The sequence below is a fragment of the Rousettus aegyptiacus genome, unplaced genomic scaffold (assembly GCF_014176215.1).
Source record: "Rousettus aegyptiacus isolate mRouAeg1 unplaced genomic scaffold, mRouAeg1.p scaffold_m13_p_8, whole genome shotgun sequence".
NCBI lineage: Eukaryota > Metazoa > Chordata > Mammalia > Chiroptera > Pteropodidae > Rousettus > Rousettus aegyptiacus.
The window spans coordinates 92,215,918-92,232,381 of NW_023416311.1; the positions used below are offsets into that span (position 1 = coordinate 92,215,918).

General features: G+C 38.2%; 1 protein-coding gene across 3 annotated transcripts in view; it reads left to right on the plus strand.

The window, feature by feature from the left end:
• The window catches only part of CAPSL (calcyphosine like), a 33,182-nt gene extending 20,780 nt beyond the window's left edge, over positions 1-12,402 (plus strand). For 2 of the 3 annotated variants that reach the window (XM_016142448.2, XM_016142449.2), the window contains exon 5: positions 1,461-6,785. In XM_016142448.2, coding sequence (XP_015997934.1) covers positions 1,461-1,562 — 102 coding nt within the window. In that variant the 3' untranslated portion in view covers positions 1,563-6,785. Of the gene's footprint in view, positions 1-1,460; positions 6,786-9,426 lie in introns of those variants that run through there. The other variant, XM_016142447.2, reaches the window with a different exon arrangement.
• The last annotated feature ends 4,062 nt before the right edge of the window (positions 12,403-16,464 follow it).

Genomic DNA, 16,464 nt, shown 5'->3' on the forward strand with positions numbered 1-16,464 from the left:
GCCATTCCCAAAGTAAGTGGAGTCTTGGGGAATAAGCAGACACTTCTCTAAGAATAAACGATGATCTTTCCTTGAAATGACCAAATGTATTAGCTCTCACCTCCGGTTTCATGTAGTCTGACTTCCACGTAGGGTTTAATACTCTATAAACGGGGGATGCAGAAGACAGAAATAAAGAAATTCAAGACAAGAAGGCATGAATGGTATTCAAATATTACTAAAAACTATGCACATATATTATTTACTTGTACTTTAAGACCACCGATAAGCACAGCTCAACTATTAATTCAGTCGATGACTTTCTTCCTACTGCTTTTTATTATTTTGGGGGGGATGGGGAGGGTAGATACAGGGGGAGAACTATGGAACCTGTAACTTTTTCCTCTGCTCACTTATAATTTCAGTAAAAAAGATAAGTGGTTCATCAGCACATACGATTCACGGGAAAGTTAGATTGGTCTTGAAGAGAGAGGAGTTTGATGACATGGACTAGAAAGGGGTTTTGAATTATACATGGATTTTACTTTTTGTGATCTTTTAAATCTCTCATGACACTTAAAATTGAGGGCTAACTACAGAACGATAAATTTCCAGAATGGCCGGAACTATTGTACTGCGTCCCGCATATAAGCAGGGCTGTCCATTTGGTTGAATTGACTGGCGGCTGATAGCAAACAGGACAGTTCTCTCTCTGAATCAACTATTCATGTCAGGCAATCCAGTTGAATAGGAGTGTATGTCTTGCCTACAGCTATTAAAAAAAAGAAGACTGGTAATTTTTTTCTTTTTTACTAAAAGGAATATGAAATCCTAGCATAGATAAAAAAACATTCATTGATATTCCAAAGAGACAGTTAAAGGCGTAGGATGGAGAGAGAACCCAGGGTGAGGGTAGGGAGGCAAGAAGCAAGGGCCGCCTTTCTTTTACCTGTTCTGAGCTCTAAATAAGTAATTTGTATCTTAAAAAAAAAAAAAAAAAGCCTGAAACTGTGGAGTTCTTAATTGAAAAGTCTGTTTCTTTACCCACAGGACAGAACTCCGTTTTTTGAAATGTGAGACATTCTTGGCCCTGAAACAAGGATGTGAGATGCCGTTTCTGATGTGTCACGAAAAGACAGTGTTAACTATAGTTAAAAAACTCTTGTTTCTGACTCTGAGTTTCAGACTCGCTTACCTGCGCAGGTGGGCTTCTGCTCTTCCAGAGAGAGAAAACCTGCATCTCACTTTCCATTTAGGTTGGTTTGGAAATTTCCAAGACCGTCTTCCTCTATTCCTCTATGCCGTATGCCACCACCACCCCCAACTTCACTTTTTTCTTGTTTTAGATTTATTTCTCAGCTGTCATCACTAAAAAGCCCCTTGATTAAAATTTTTGCTCCACATACAGGTACTGGAGATGAGCCTCTCTTGAAATGGTGAGAAGCAAGGTTTCACTTTTATTTCTAACTTTTCCACTGCAGGTGACCCCTGAAGAGTTTATGAACTACTATGCAGGGGTGAGCGCGTCCATTGACACGGATGTGTATTTCATCATCATGATGAGAACCGCCTGGAAGCTCTAAATGTATGAACTGGGGACCAGGGCTTTGGGTTCAGCCACATGGCTCCAAATAATTAAGCATTGCCTCGAAGCCAGGATAATATTTGAGTTGAGGTTAATCCCAGTGTTTCTTTCATGTCAACACACAGAGTATTCTCTAGGGCAGGAATAAAAACACTGAGTTGTTAACTATGACTTAACTTCTCTGAGGCTGTTTGCTTAGCTTTAAAATAGAAATTAATTAAAATAAGGTCTGTGAAGCAACTAGAGCCAGGTTGATATATGCAGGTGTAGAATAAACATTAGATGTCTTCCTTGGCCATTAACAAAAATTTGAATATTTTAATTATAATCCCCACCCATGTACCCAGTCTTTCTTCACCTCCTTTTAGATGGTCCATTTCTAGGTGGGAAAATTCATTTGTTTTTATGACTGATTGTAACTCTCTAAGTGCTTCTGTCCCAATTTGGGGACTATAGGAGATCATATGTTGGCCTCAATTTCTATCATTGAATCTTGAGTTTCTTTGCCTATTGTTTAGGGAGGCCTTGGTTTGCAAATAGATTTAAAATGACATTTTGGGGTCATTTTAAAAGCTAGTGTGAGACTGAAGGCCATTTGTTGAGCAGGAGAGCCAGTTCAAAGTGTTTCTGTGGTTGAAATTTGAGGCTGGGCTGTGCTCTCTGATTTTATGTGGGACTTCTTGCTTTGCGAGTGGGCAGACCATATCAACAAGCATTTGCCTGGTGAAATGTGCATCTCTTCCCTCCCTGCCATTGGCCACCAGCACAAAGGAGGTTGGTGTGCTCTAACCTAGCATCACAGACATACTCCAAAGCAGACCATTCACGTTGACACTTTATTACTCCAAGTGTTCTCCTAGCTCTATGCCTTGGCTTCATATTGTTAATGCATGAGAATCTCCCCAGGAAAGTCTTCTAAGCAAAGGCAGCCCCAGCTGCTGGAAAACAGATGTTGATACTACAGCTCCCACTCTGTGTGTTCTATGTCTGGGCCAGAGATAAACACACAGGGACTAGCCACACCTCTGGCTGTGGTGTTGGAGGTAATGGATTCTTTGCTTTTTTTCTCAGGGATAGTCCTCTTTCTTGTCACCTTTGTTCCTGACTGCTCTCATTTTATGGTTTGGGGACGTAGGTTGGGGTAATGGTCTCCTTTCAGATTGTACATGTTTAATTGATTCTGAACACACTTGCCATGCTTTATATCAATTCGTTTGTTTACTTTTTATTTTTCAGACTTAGAAGTCGAGATCAGGATATACATTGACTTAAATATTATGAAAACAGGTGTTTCCAGATGAGAATTAAAGCAATCATTAAAGCGGATACCTTGCTTTGTTTGTTGTTGAGCAGCTAAACTCTCACCCTAGTGATAGGCTAGAAAAGGGACTTTTTTCTTGGGGGTAGGGGCCTCCCCAAAGAAGCTAGCTTTTTTTGGAAATTAATTATACAGTCTGGTTTTCCATTGAATTTGTCATCTAGGCTTCTATCGAGGTTGGCAGGCCAAAATATGTCAAGAGTAATGAAAAAATATGTAGAAATGATGTAGAAAACCAGAAGAAATTATGAAGAAATGTATAGAAGAAATATCCATATTTTCTGCAGCCTGCACCTTGCAGATCGTAGCTAGGAGATGTCCCCGGTTTTCTGGGCATGGTGGGTTTCAGGCCTCCTGCTCTAGATAGATTCGTGTCTTTGATTCTGGGTATGACTCATCCTCTGCTTAACTGGGGCCATAAAGGGAGTATGTGATTCTGCACAAGGACAAGGTTGCAGCTATCGGCTCCGTCTTCTCCGGTTGTACTTTGCTTCCTGTCTAATTAGGGCACAAGGCACAATCAGATTTCAGATAACCCATGCCTCACACTGTGTTTGGTCACATTCAGTTACCTCCCTTCTAGCAGATTTGGTTCTGGGCCCACAAGCAAGGTTTTCGCCAAGGCCTTCTTGCCCTCCGTAAATAAGATCTAACAACCTGGTGGCCAAGGATCATGTCACTGCTGTTCCTAGTCTTACCTGTGACTTTCGGCCTAGTCAGGATTCACTCATTGCTAACTTTACTTCTCATAGCATCAGAAAGAGTAGAGAAGGTCTCTAAAAAAAAAAAAAAATCATTTGATAATACTTTTCTGGATATATATTTTTGTTTGTTTAACTTACACACAATTTAAACATTATCCATTTGCAATTTAAAAAGCAAACACTTGGGTCAAGAGAAAAAACACAATAAAAAGTCTTTAAAACAGCTCTTGGGAGCATCTTACTCATTGCGCCTGGACCCAGAAAAGAAGTAAGCAAATAAGCCAAAGAAAAGAGGATAAATTAGCAGCTTTTTATGAAATAGGAACAATGTATGTAAAAATTCTCAGAATCAGGTTTGGTCAGAACAAGCCACCAATGTCAGCACTGAATCTGGATTCTAATTCCCCTAAAGACAAATCTAGGCAAGAATGGAGGGGCTCCCCGACTTAGCCTCCGGTTCACATCTGCCTGAATTCCATTTATAATGCAAATAAGAAATGCAAGATCTGCTGAGCTGAATTGTAGACTGAGGCAGAATTCTTTCAGCCAGTCCGAAGACCTGATTTTCACAGACATTTACACCTTGATAGGATTTCTTTCCAGACACAGATGGAGGTATGGAGGAAGGTGTCTGGCTCTTTCTGGTTTGGGCAGGTGTAGAGTCTCCTTTCACACCCCAGGAGCAGTATAGAAGGCAGAGCTGGGCCGCCTCCAAGTAGGCTGTAGGTTGACTTTGCACACAACATGGTTTTAGGTTGAAGATACATCCCATCAATAATTATTTATTGAGCTATTGCAATGTACCAGGTTCTGTTCTAGGATATGGGGGCAGAGCTGTGAGCCAGAATAAATGCAAATGGAACCACTGGGTTTCATAACAAACAGACCACAGTGATTGAGCCATCAGAGAGTAGGGAAAGAACAAGTACTGAGATTCCCCTCTCGGAGTTTCATCCAGCTTCTGGAGCCAAGACAGTGGGGGTCTTTCCTATGGCAGTGTTGGGAACCTATGTAATACATTTCTTGAATGCAGACGGTCTATCAAGACAACTCAAGGAAAGTCTCCTGTATTCTTGAAGGTAGGTAATTGGCCCTTCACTTCTCTTGGACAATGTAAATGCTTCATTGGGCCACGAGAGTATAAGTAGGTAACTATTCAAACCTCATCAGGCTGTCTAGGGGTGTAGTCTGGTCTGCTGATGTTTAATCAAGTGGAGAGATTAAATTAACCAAATGGATTCTTGGATGTTACGTGGGTGCCCTCTGCTTCTCGTTTATGAAATGCTATTAACACCCTCTGAGTAGTATATCTTTTTGGAATTATGCTTATCTCTTTTGGGCACAGAATGAAAAACCTCACAACTTCCAGTTTTTGAGATTAGTCAACAACCATTGATATTACAGGCTGCTCCTTTAAATTAAGACCTTGTCGAAAGAAGCAGCAACATTTTAAACATCAGAAATGTTTATGATTACAGGAAAAACAAATGTGCCAAAAAGTCTGGTGGATTGTCATATAATGTTATTTATATTTAATTGATCCTTTTCTAAGCATGGTTTTACTTCTCCAAGTTGCTTATGTGAAAACCACATAAGCTTGATTTTTATTGTAATAAAAAATACCCACTAAGTCAATCTCCTAAAATTAAGTGTTCTGAAACAGAAGATAGGTGAAATCTTTTGAAAGAAACCTACAAAAATGATTGATGGGGCTTCTGAGAACAGTGCTGTGTGAGAAGCTTTCTTCTGCCATCTCAGTTGGTGTGGTGAGAGGTTGTGGTAAAACAGCTCTTCCTCTCTGAGAATAGCATGGCCTTCTTCTTTCATTCTCACACCTGCTTTGCCGAAGCCAGTATCATCCCTCAGCAAAACAGAGTGGAAGGTGCCCTTCAGGAGTGAGATCCACTGAAAATGGAAGCAACCAACCAGCAGCTGAGGTTTTGAGGTTTGATAACAGACCCTGCAACTACCAGAAAGGTATATTGTATCATGGGGGAAAAAAAAAATCTCAACATGTAGTGACCTGTTTTCTTTTATTCTCAGTTCTTTTCCCTATTTTTCATAAATGGAATTTATTTATTCGTTTTTTCCTCTGGAGTGTTAAACAAATCCTAACAGCCACTGAACACTGCTGATGCAATTTCTGTTTCACCAAAGTTCTTGTGAGCATCACGGATGTCCAGCTGTCACTCTAGCTCCCAACCCTGGAACTGTGACAAGCAGCTCAAATTGCAAAGGGCCACACCCAGATGTACACTACACCACCCATATAACTATCGTTCATCTCCAACACCCTTCTGCTCTAGACCCCCTAGTAAATCTACAAGGAACTCAGAGGTTAATACCCAAAACTTGAAGCCAGTTCTGAGTATGGAGTTTATAATCCGGTCATCAAAGACTTGAACAATCTTTTTTTTTTTTTTTTTTTTTTTAACTGACCTTAACACTTGGCACTCTGAGACTTATATTGATTCTGGGAACATCTTGATCTTAAACTTGAAAGGCTTGAGTAGCTGATCTCCTAGGAACGCTCAGGCCTCCTGTGGAACTGGTGATAATCAGTGCTCCAAGAGAGCCTTAGGACAGAATGGGGACATGCAATTGAGAAAAAATGGCAGGCGGCAGAGTGGCTTACTTCTTCCAGAGATATAGTGATCCTTAGAGCATTTCCACCTTGATGGGATAAAGTGTTGTACAAACGTAGGCCATTGTCAAGTGTCAGGCATTACCTTAGGAAACCTAGATTGTTCCTTTAGTTTCCAAGGAAACTGGGAAATAAAATACCTTTCACAAGTTTCATACTTAGTCATGCTTGAAATCTCATTTGGCAACATCATTCAGTATCCATTTACCCAGCTTTGAAGCTACAAAGTGAATCTAGTAAATTATCATTACTTCAGGCTCCACTAATTGAGCTCCTTTAGGTAGAGTTTGATTGAAAATTTACTTTTGTTTCATTCGTATTAAAACAAGAAAGAAAAGTGTTGTTAAGCAAGTCAGTAATTTAAAGAAGATTATAAGGGCTGTGCCAACTATCTTCATATAAGTTTTACAGATACTTGGAGACATCTATTCGCATATAAATGTAATTAGTATGCGAGTCATAAAAAGTTCCCATATACCTTTTACTTTTTTCCCCCATTTTTAAAAATTAAGTTTATTGGGGTAACATTGGTTAATACAATTATATAATTTTCAGGTGTACATTATCATTTGACATCTGTTTCCTTCAGCTATCATATATTTGATCCCCTTTACCCACTTCATCCTCCCCCTAAACCCTATATTTGACCCCTCCTACCTCCTCTCTCCTCCTCCACCCCACTAGTAACCACTAGTCTGTAGTCTTCTGGTAACCACTAGTCTATAGTCCATGTCCATGAGTCTGTTTGTTTGTCCTGTTCATTTGTTGCTTTTAGGTTTATATCCCACATATAAGTGATATCATGTGATTTTCAGCTTTTTCTATTAGACTTATTTCGCTTAGCATGATTATCTCAAGGTCTATTTATGTTGTCGCAAACGGCAGTATTTCATCTCTTCTTATGGCTGAGTAATATTCCATTGTATATATGTGCCACAGCTTCTTTAGCCAATCATCTGTCATAGGACACTTCAGTAGCCTCCATGTCCTGGCCACTGTAAATAATGCTGCTATGAACATCAGTGTACAAATATCTTTTTGGATATGGGTTTTCAAATCTTTAGGGTAAATACCCAGCAGAGGGATTACTGGATCATATAGTAGATCAATTCTTAGTTTTCTGAGGAACCTCCATACTCTTTTCCATAGTGGCTGTACCAATTTGCAGTCCCACTAGCACAGTGTATGAGGGTTCCTTTTCTCTGCATCCTCTCCAACATTTGTTATTACTTGTCCTGTTGGTTATAGCCATTCTAACAGGTGTGAAATGGTATCTCATTGTGGTTTTGATTTGCATTTCCCTAATAGCTAGTGATGTTGAGCATCTTTTCAAGTATTTGTTGGCCATTTGTATGCCCTCTAGGGAGAAGTGTCTGTTCAGGTCTTCTGCCCATTTTTTGATTGAATCATCCCCTATACCTTTTAAAATAGTCCCAGGCTAGTTGTTAGTTGACAATGCTTTATTTGCATAGCTGTAACACACGCTGTTTTCTAGAGAGTGAAGTGTTCCTAGATGTATGCATATGTAAATCTTATCTTAATAGTATTTTAAAATATAAATTGAATAGAAATTATGCTTGAAAACATGTTAAAGCAGAATTTCCAAGACAGCTATCATATAAATTTAAAATATTTTATTTAGAAAGCTGTACATGCATCTAGTGGTAAGCTATACATGCATTGAAAGCAAGAACTTGTCTTTCATGGCAATATTTCAGATATTGTTACTAGGAACCAGAGATAGAGTTTTTAAGCTACAAAGTTAGATATGGTTTAATTTATAATACCAACCTTGTCCTTTTTTCACATTATCAGACTGTGCCTTGCTATTAACATAGTTCTGATCTAATAGAATTTCCTCGATTTCAGGCTTAAAACATTAACTCCTCTTGTAATATAAGAGTTCGTTTAGGTTTGTATTTCCACTAAAGTGATCCTAAACTGTATTTCTTTTTACTAGCTAACTTGTTACATATCATGCTTCTTTGAAAGTTTACTTTGCCTGACGGTGTTCTTGGATCATTTAAAAATGTTACTTGTGTGATGTTTCGGTTACAGGTGATGGAAGCTCTTTGAAAAGGATAAGGCGCTGTTCAAATTACACACTCTTGTGCTCTTAAAAGAACAAAATGTAATTACCCATAAAACCATTATTCTGACAGCCAAGAATGAGAGTTTAAAATTTCGATGTTAATATTCCTTTTCCTGCAGGGTTGGACTCCTTCCATCTAGCTGGTCAAGCAAGTTCTCAGAATGCCCAACCTCTGAGTGATGCTTCTAGGACTGTGGGGAATAATATTACCCTATGGGCTGGTTTTAGGGAATGAGGAAGGTTAAGACAGAGGAGAGAGAGGTGGAACCTAGGGGCTGACTCCTGCTCTTTGTGTCTTTGCTCTTAACTTCATAGGAAGCACAGGACCAACTATGAAGCACCAACACACATCCCAGCCAAAACTGAGAAGTTGGGAGAGTTTGCTCTCTAGCACCTCTGACAGGGCTAGACTCTGCACCCTGCTGTAGAATGATAGGCCTCACTGTACACCTGGTGCCTGAGCATCACGGGAAGTGCCCCATTCTCTAGTTCTATCCCTACCTAAGTGTTTGGTCTAGACTCCTTTTCCCTAAAGAGTTTTTACCTGTTCATTTAGCTATTAACTTCTCTACCCTAAAGTGTTAATAATAACAGTATGATCATACGAACTATGCTCTAGAGCAGCACTGTCCCATAGAACTTTCTGTGATGCTGGAAACGTTCTGTATTTGCACCCTCCAAGATGTCAGCTACTAATCACATATGGCGATTGAGTGGTTGAAAGTGTGGCTGAGGACATCAGTTTTTCATCATCTCTTATTTTAATTAAATTTCAAAAGCCACAAGTGACTAGTGGCTATTATAGTGGATAGCAGAGCTCTAGAGATTTTTATCTTAATGAAAAAAAATGATGGTTATGGGGGAGCTATACCTGGCCAGAGGGCAGGTAGGTCTTTGGTGACTCTTGCAAATGTCCCACTTCAGAGAGCCAACTCTGAGGGGAAAGGAAAGCCAGGCTTCCTGACTCACCTGACCCAGCTCGACTGCCAGTGGCAAATCAAATTCATTAGAAAATATTTGGGGAAGAACATAGCATGCTCTACTGTGATTCAACATATTTTGACACAATTTCCTTTTTTCCCCCTTGCCTTTTATCTCCCTCAGGTTACAAAAGAAGACTTTTTAAACTACTATGCTGGCGTTAGTGCTTCTATTGACACTGATGCCTATTTCGTTTTAATGATGACAAAATCTTGGAGATTATGACTTTCGTCTGCTAATTCCTTTGGAAATCAGGGACTCCCAGAGAGTGGGATGAGTTTACAAGAAGTCCAATGCTATAGATTTCTATAAGTTATAAACTGTGGTTTCCAAACTCATCTGGAATTGTTAAATCAATAGAGCTTCACTCATCTTAATTACCTAGATAAATTAATTTCCTTAAATGCCTGAGGATATATTTTTAAATTGTAAAGAAAGGAAGAAAAAAAGGAAGAAAGGAAGAAATAGAACCATGAACCGAGACTGGGAAGTAGTTCTTAGGTCAAATAATAAATACACTTCTTGTTATAATTGTTCCTCTTATAGGTATAAACAAAGCTGTTTCCCCATACCTTCACTTTATAGACTGTAGCAGGAGGCAATAATAAAAGAATTAAAAGAATATCCATTGTGTAAAATTTCCAGAGCTTACTTATTCTTAAGTTTCTGTTGGTGAATACTTTATAAATAAATTTTTTTTTATGCTGAAATTTAGTGACTTTGGGGGGCTGTTTTTATATTTTAATTTGGGCATTTCAACTCGGCAAATCCCCACACTTGCATGAACAGGGCACATAAGTGCCTCTGGTCAGAAAAGGAAGGTGAGCCCTGTTGGCTGGCTACGATGGAAGCCGGGCTTTCATGGAGTGGCCTCACTTACCCATCAGCCTCTGAGGAGGAAAGAGAATGTGCAGAAAAGGGAAGGGTCTGCTGGAAGTCTTGGAGGCTTTCTGGATCTTTAGGGGAAACCAAGGAGGAGGACTTTGAAAGTGGTTTTAGGAACTCATCTCTTGCACCCACTTCTAGGTTCCTCTATGAGGTAGGTGATGTCGGGTTTCCTGACTCACTTCTCTTCCTCTAATAACTGCTATTCAGGTAACAAAAATGGTATAAGCTGATTAACACACATGCCCTGTTCATCGTTCATCTTGGAAAAGGGGTAGACGTGAGGGTGCGAGAAGAGACGGGAGGCAAAAGCTGTGCTTCTCAAACTTTAACAAGCACACAAATCACATGCGGATCTTATTAAAATGCTAATTCTGATTCACAAGTCTGGGGTGGGGACAGGACGGCAGCCTTTCTAACAAGCTTCTCTGATGCCTCTGGTCTTCAGGTAACACCGACAGGTGGGCGGGGGGTGGGTAGAGAGATACCAGCTTGTATATTTCTAGTGCATTTGGCGTATTACTTTCTTACCTCTGGCTGGCTGTCATAATTTATGAGTTTTGACTGCTGGGCCGTCCTTTCCTTGTCTTTAAACTCATGAAAATATAAAGGAAGTATCAGAGAAAACATCTGTGCCTCCCAGGTACATTTAGAAGAGCACTTCCGAGAGGCCTTGTGTGGTTACATTTCAATTGAGAATTTCTCATAGGCCAGGACTGAGTTCTGTGACCTTTTGGACTCAAAGATCTAAATGTATCAGCCCACTGAGGATATCTTAAGAGAGATCTACATTGAGCAAGTTCATAGCAATTGATGCTAAATCAGAAATGCTAAACCATTAATTTACCATGGAGAATACAATTCTCATGTTTGCTGAGACCAGATCAGAGAACCTCACCTGGGCTTGAGGATGCGAGAGAATGACAAAATAGCTCTAAGCACAGGGGTGACTTTTAGCCATTTGTTCTCAGATACTGCTAAGCAGGGCAAGAGAACACGTATGTAGTATGTTAGGGTAATGAGAGCTGCTGTAACAAATAAACCTGTAACTTTTACAAAAGCTCAAACACAATGCAGTAACTCTTCAATTAATGTCGACGATAGGTTGTGACTTTAAGCAAAACAATGTATAACGGAGCTTATTTTACCGTAGGCTAATATATATAAACAAGTGCTAAGTTCCTACAGCATCTCATCAAGGTTGTAATTATGTTGAACAAAATGACATTATTTGAGAACCCGCTGTATACATTTATTTTTCACTAATGAAACAGTATTGTGCATCTGCTGTTCATAGTCAGTGAATAGTTTTACTCCATGTCGTGATTCCAGTTTGCAGGATTCCTCCATTTTGTGGTTCTGCTGTTCTCTAGAGTTTTGTCATCAATGTAATCTCCACGTGGCTGAGGGGGAAGAGGGTGTAGAAATGACTGAAGAGCTTTCTGAAAAGCTTTGGTCTGGAAGTGACACACATCGCTTCTGCTTGCATTCCATTTGATGATACCTGGCTGGTCACGAGATTACATCTAAATGCAAAGGAGACTGGAAAGTATAGTCCTGGGTGGGAAATCTTATTACCAATGAAAATCGATGTAGTGGCAAGAGAGTACAAATTTTGGTGGACAACTAGCTGTCTCTGCCACTTGAAATAGCAGTCCCCATTGCCTTCCATTGTTTTACAGAAGCATGTGTTAGGGTGGGAGTGTGTCTTGGTAGCCAACAGGGAGTGAGATATTTGCCAGGTTTGAGGAGTGTAGAACTGAGTTCCCTCTCTCCTTAGCCATGTGAACAATTGAGAAAACGACCTCTACAGCTTTCTAAGGTAGTAATTCTCTAATCGGTAAGTCCTGTTACTTGGACCTCATAGCCCTAATTCCAGGCTTTGAAATTTGTGCTGCCACCACACAAACTGAGGCAACTCATTCTTTACCTGCTTATATAATACAGGGCCTAGGAATTTTCCATCTCTGGCTACCTGAGAGCTTTTTGTGGGGAGTTATAGCTATGTTCTATCACTCGAACTGGAACAAGTTATTCCTGTTGGTAAATGAGAAAATTTTTGCCCTAGAGTTGGATCTTTTGTTGGAAATCTAATTATAATTATGAAGTCATTTGGTCATTGAATCAGAAAAAAGGGCATGAAGATGAGAATATTTAATGATATTAGGCTGACAGTTAATTGCATTCCTTTTGCCAGTGAGACCATAATATTCTTTTCCCAGCAGTCCCTGAAGGATACCTTCTCTAGCAAAGATACCTTCTCTCACCCCTCCCTTTTTCAATGCTTTATAAATGCTGAACAACTCATAGGAGGGACACACTCTTCACTGCAGATGTGTTAATTAGACATGTCTGTGAAATCAGTCAGGATCAGGCCTGCCTTGCCTTTCTGGGGGCGATGTTTGTTTCTTTAGTGTACTTTTATATACCTCTGTTCTAATTCATTGTGCATAAAACACCACAGTAATTTTAATGTTGGTTTGGAGGCTTTCTAGCTTCCCTGATATTTAGAGTATGCCTTACTGTAGCTCCAGTGAACCAACCACAGAAATCAAGTACTTTCTTGTTTCCTATTAGAAGAAAAGATTAAATCAGAAGAGAACATTAATAATCAACATGGTTTAATAAATCATGGGAAGGCGACTCAGGGAGAACATCTAGACAGTTTCAGAGTTGGGGTTAGTCATCAGCAAGACTGACCATATGATTAGAGAGTTCGAACTTTGGGCCAGCCTGACCTCTGAGGAGGGGAAGGGTGCCGGAGATTAAGTTTGGCTCCCTGGACAATGATTTAATCAAGCATGCCTACGTAATGGACCCCAATAAAAACTCTGAACACTGACGCTCAAATGGTACTTCCTGGTTGGTAAAAGCATGGATATGATGGGAGGGTGGCTCGCCTGATTCCAGGGGATGAGAAGAGAAAACTCTGCATTTCCTCTCAGACTTTGTCCTATATGTCCTTCTTGTTTGTATCCTTTATCATAAAACTTTAATTTGTGAGTATAGAGCTTTCCTGAGTTCTGTGAGTCATTCTAGTAAATTACTGAAACTGAGCGTATTGTAGGGGCCTGCATTTTTAATCAACTGGCTATAAATTCAAGACTTCAATATAGAAACCTTGCCCAAGTTTCCAGCCTGCCTGGCCTGCCCTGTAGACTTCAGACCTAAAACTGCAAGGTCAACTCATACCTGATGCTAGCCTGCCAGCCTGCCCTAGAGATTTAACATTTGTCAGCCCTCATAATCATGTGAACCACTTTCTTAATATAAATGTCTCTCTTCGTCTCTTTCTCTAGACACACACACACACACACACACACACACACACACACACACTCCTGGTTCTCTTTTTCTGGAGAACTCCGACTAATTAAGAAGTACAAGGGGCCTGGGGCCCCCCTACAATAAGAAGTAAACACTTGAAGTAAGAAAATTCTTGTTGGAAACTGTGCCTTTTAACTTGTGGGATCTGTCTTAAACTTTGAGTGGTTAGTGCCAGAACTGAATTGCAGAGCACTCAGTGGAGTTGAAACAAATTAAGTCATTAATCACTAAACTTGCTCATATTTCAAGGCCCAATTCAGAAGTTAAAGCCTTTACAAAGCTCTCTTCAGTTTTCCAGCAAGATTGACTTGTTCTTTCATTCTTTTATGCCCATTTTGTTGAGTATAAATGTATCTTTATATGACAGTTTACTAGTCAGATATATAATAATCACTACTTTATTGTCTCTAATAGACACCCAGATTGGAGCATTCCCATTCAAAATGGCTGGCAGAAAATGTAGCTTAAATCTTTCTTGGCACTCTCACCTAAGGCTATTCCCTGGCTCTTAGATGTGTTATGAAGGGGAGAGTGGAGGGTGTCATCTCCGCTGATGTTTGAAACCGCTGAGTCTTGGCATAGTTCGTTACTGAGCATCGATGTAGCCATAGCTAACAGATCCACTGCTCAATCTATTTTTTTTTCTCTTTGTGTGACCAATAAAGGAAGTGAGTAACAGAGAGGTAGAGACCTCCGCAGCTTCCCCTTCTTAAAAACTTTTGATAAAATGGGTCAGAGTTTTGACAAAAATAGACATTTTTTCTTTGTTGGTATATAAAGCTCTACTATAGTTCTTTTAATGACCTTTTTAATAGTCCATTGTATGAATATGCCATATATTTTTTAGTATATTTGCAATTTAAAAAAATTTTAAACAGTGTTGCATAGGTGTTTTTTATACATACATGCATACATACATACATACATAATACATACATATATATGTGTGTGTGTATGTATATATATACTTGAGTTCTGTAATCATTTTCTTAAAAATGGAATTTCTGGGTATACACATGAAAATTTTTGCTATATATTTCCAAATTGCCCTGTTAAAATTCATACTGATTTATACTCCTACCAACAATAAATGAGAAAACCTATTTTTGCCATACCCTTTCCGGCATTGACATTTATTAATCTTTTTAATTTTCACAATTTAATAGGCCAAAAAAAAAATTCATTTACTTGATTTGAATGGTTTTATTCTGAATGAGATTGAGCACATTTTCATATTTTAAAGGTCATTTTCACTTATTTTGTAAACCATCTGTAAATGTGCTTTATACATTTCCTTCTCTCATTGTTCCTCCTTTACTTATTGACATGTAAATTCTTTGGACAGTAAGTATTTTAGCACTTTGCCCGTCTTATTGTTAGTATACTTTTCCAGGTTTTTATGTTTTTGCTATTGTTGTTGTGGATTTTTTAATGCAATAAAGAAATTACCAATATTTTACATTTTATGTAATTAAATATATTAATCTTTATTTTATAGTTTCTGGGTTTTATGTCTTATTTATTATTTATAGTTTTATTTTTTTTTATGACATTTAGAAATGCTTTCCACATCCAAAAAGTATAAAATGATTCTCTGATGCTTTCCAGCATATTTCGTTTTCATTTGAAAAATTATTTATATTTTTGATCTAAGTGGGATTTATAATCCACCTTTTCTCCACTACTTAGAAATGAATGAAATTTTGTAAGTACATACATCTAGACAGTTTCTCTATTCTAGTCCATTGATTGCTCTGTGAAAAAGAAAAAGAAATAAAGAAAATATAACCAGCCACATCTATAATTTCTAGGCAAATACTTCCTTGTTTTTTTCCCTACTGATAATTATTATCATTTTGTCACTTCTAAATAGTGAAAGTAATTTATATTACCTTTAAAAATAAATAAAATGTTATAATCACTCATATAGTTAGTCTCTTTTCAATTTTTTTCATCTCTAGAATCACGTAGGCTCTTTTAAACATGTATTTTATTACATGGTATTTAGAAAAACAGCATATATGTATATGTATATGATGAGGCAGGGGAGTAGGGAGTGAGGTCTCTCTTTGTTATATATGTCTGTGTTTCTTGAATTTTAGGGAACAAGTAGGTATTTAGTAATAGAGATTCAATAAGATTTAGAAATAACTTACCATAGGAAAGTATTATAATCAAAGACCTTAATGAAATCTTTGTGTCTTTTTGTGTATTTTATTCTACTTGATTCCTTGTCTTTTCCGGATATACAATCATTTCATCTGCCAGTAACAGTCACTTGATTTCGACTGTTTAATATTTATGCTTATTACTTTGTTTTCTTGTCTAATTGCATTTCCTAGCATTTCTAGAACGATGTTAAATGTGACAGTGGAGTTTCTTTACCTCTAAATGTAATGGTGTACTTTTACTATTTTACCACTGACTTCACACTTGAATTCATAGAAGTTTATTAATATGTAAAATGGATTTTGCAGCATATTTATCAGTCTCATGCTACAGCATATTTTGAACTTCTTTTCAATTAAACTAATTATCCCTTAGGCTTTAAAAATAATATTTCACTGTTATCAGTGGATAACAATATCTTTAGTTTAATATTAAAATGTTTTCTGATTATTTTGTAGTTTTGTCTAATGACTAATGCAGTTTATACTTGAAGCAACTAATTTGTCATTTAAAAAAGTTACTTTCAACTTAATAAGTTCTCTTCTCCTTGATGAGAAATCTTCACCCAAAATAGAAAGAAATTGGTCCTCATAATTTACAGTTGAGAGGTCCACAAGATTAACTCAAGTGTTTCTGCAGAATTGCAGAATTCAACATTGAAACGTTTTATTTTTTCTTTTCAAACCTCAGGGGCCTTGTGTGTTGTTTGCATTTGGTTTTGACTATTGTCTTGAGGAATGTTAACATCTTCCTGGACCCATCTTCTTTTACGCATTTCCC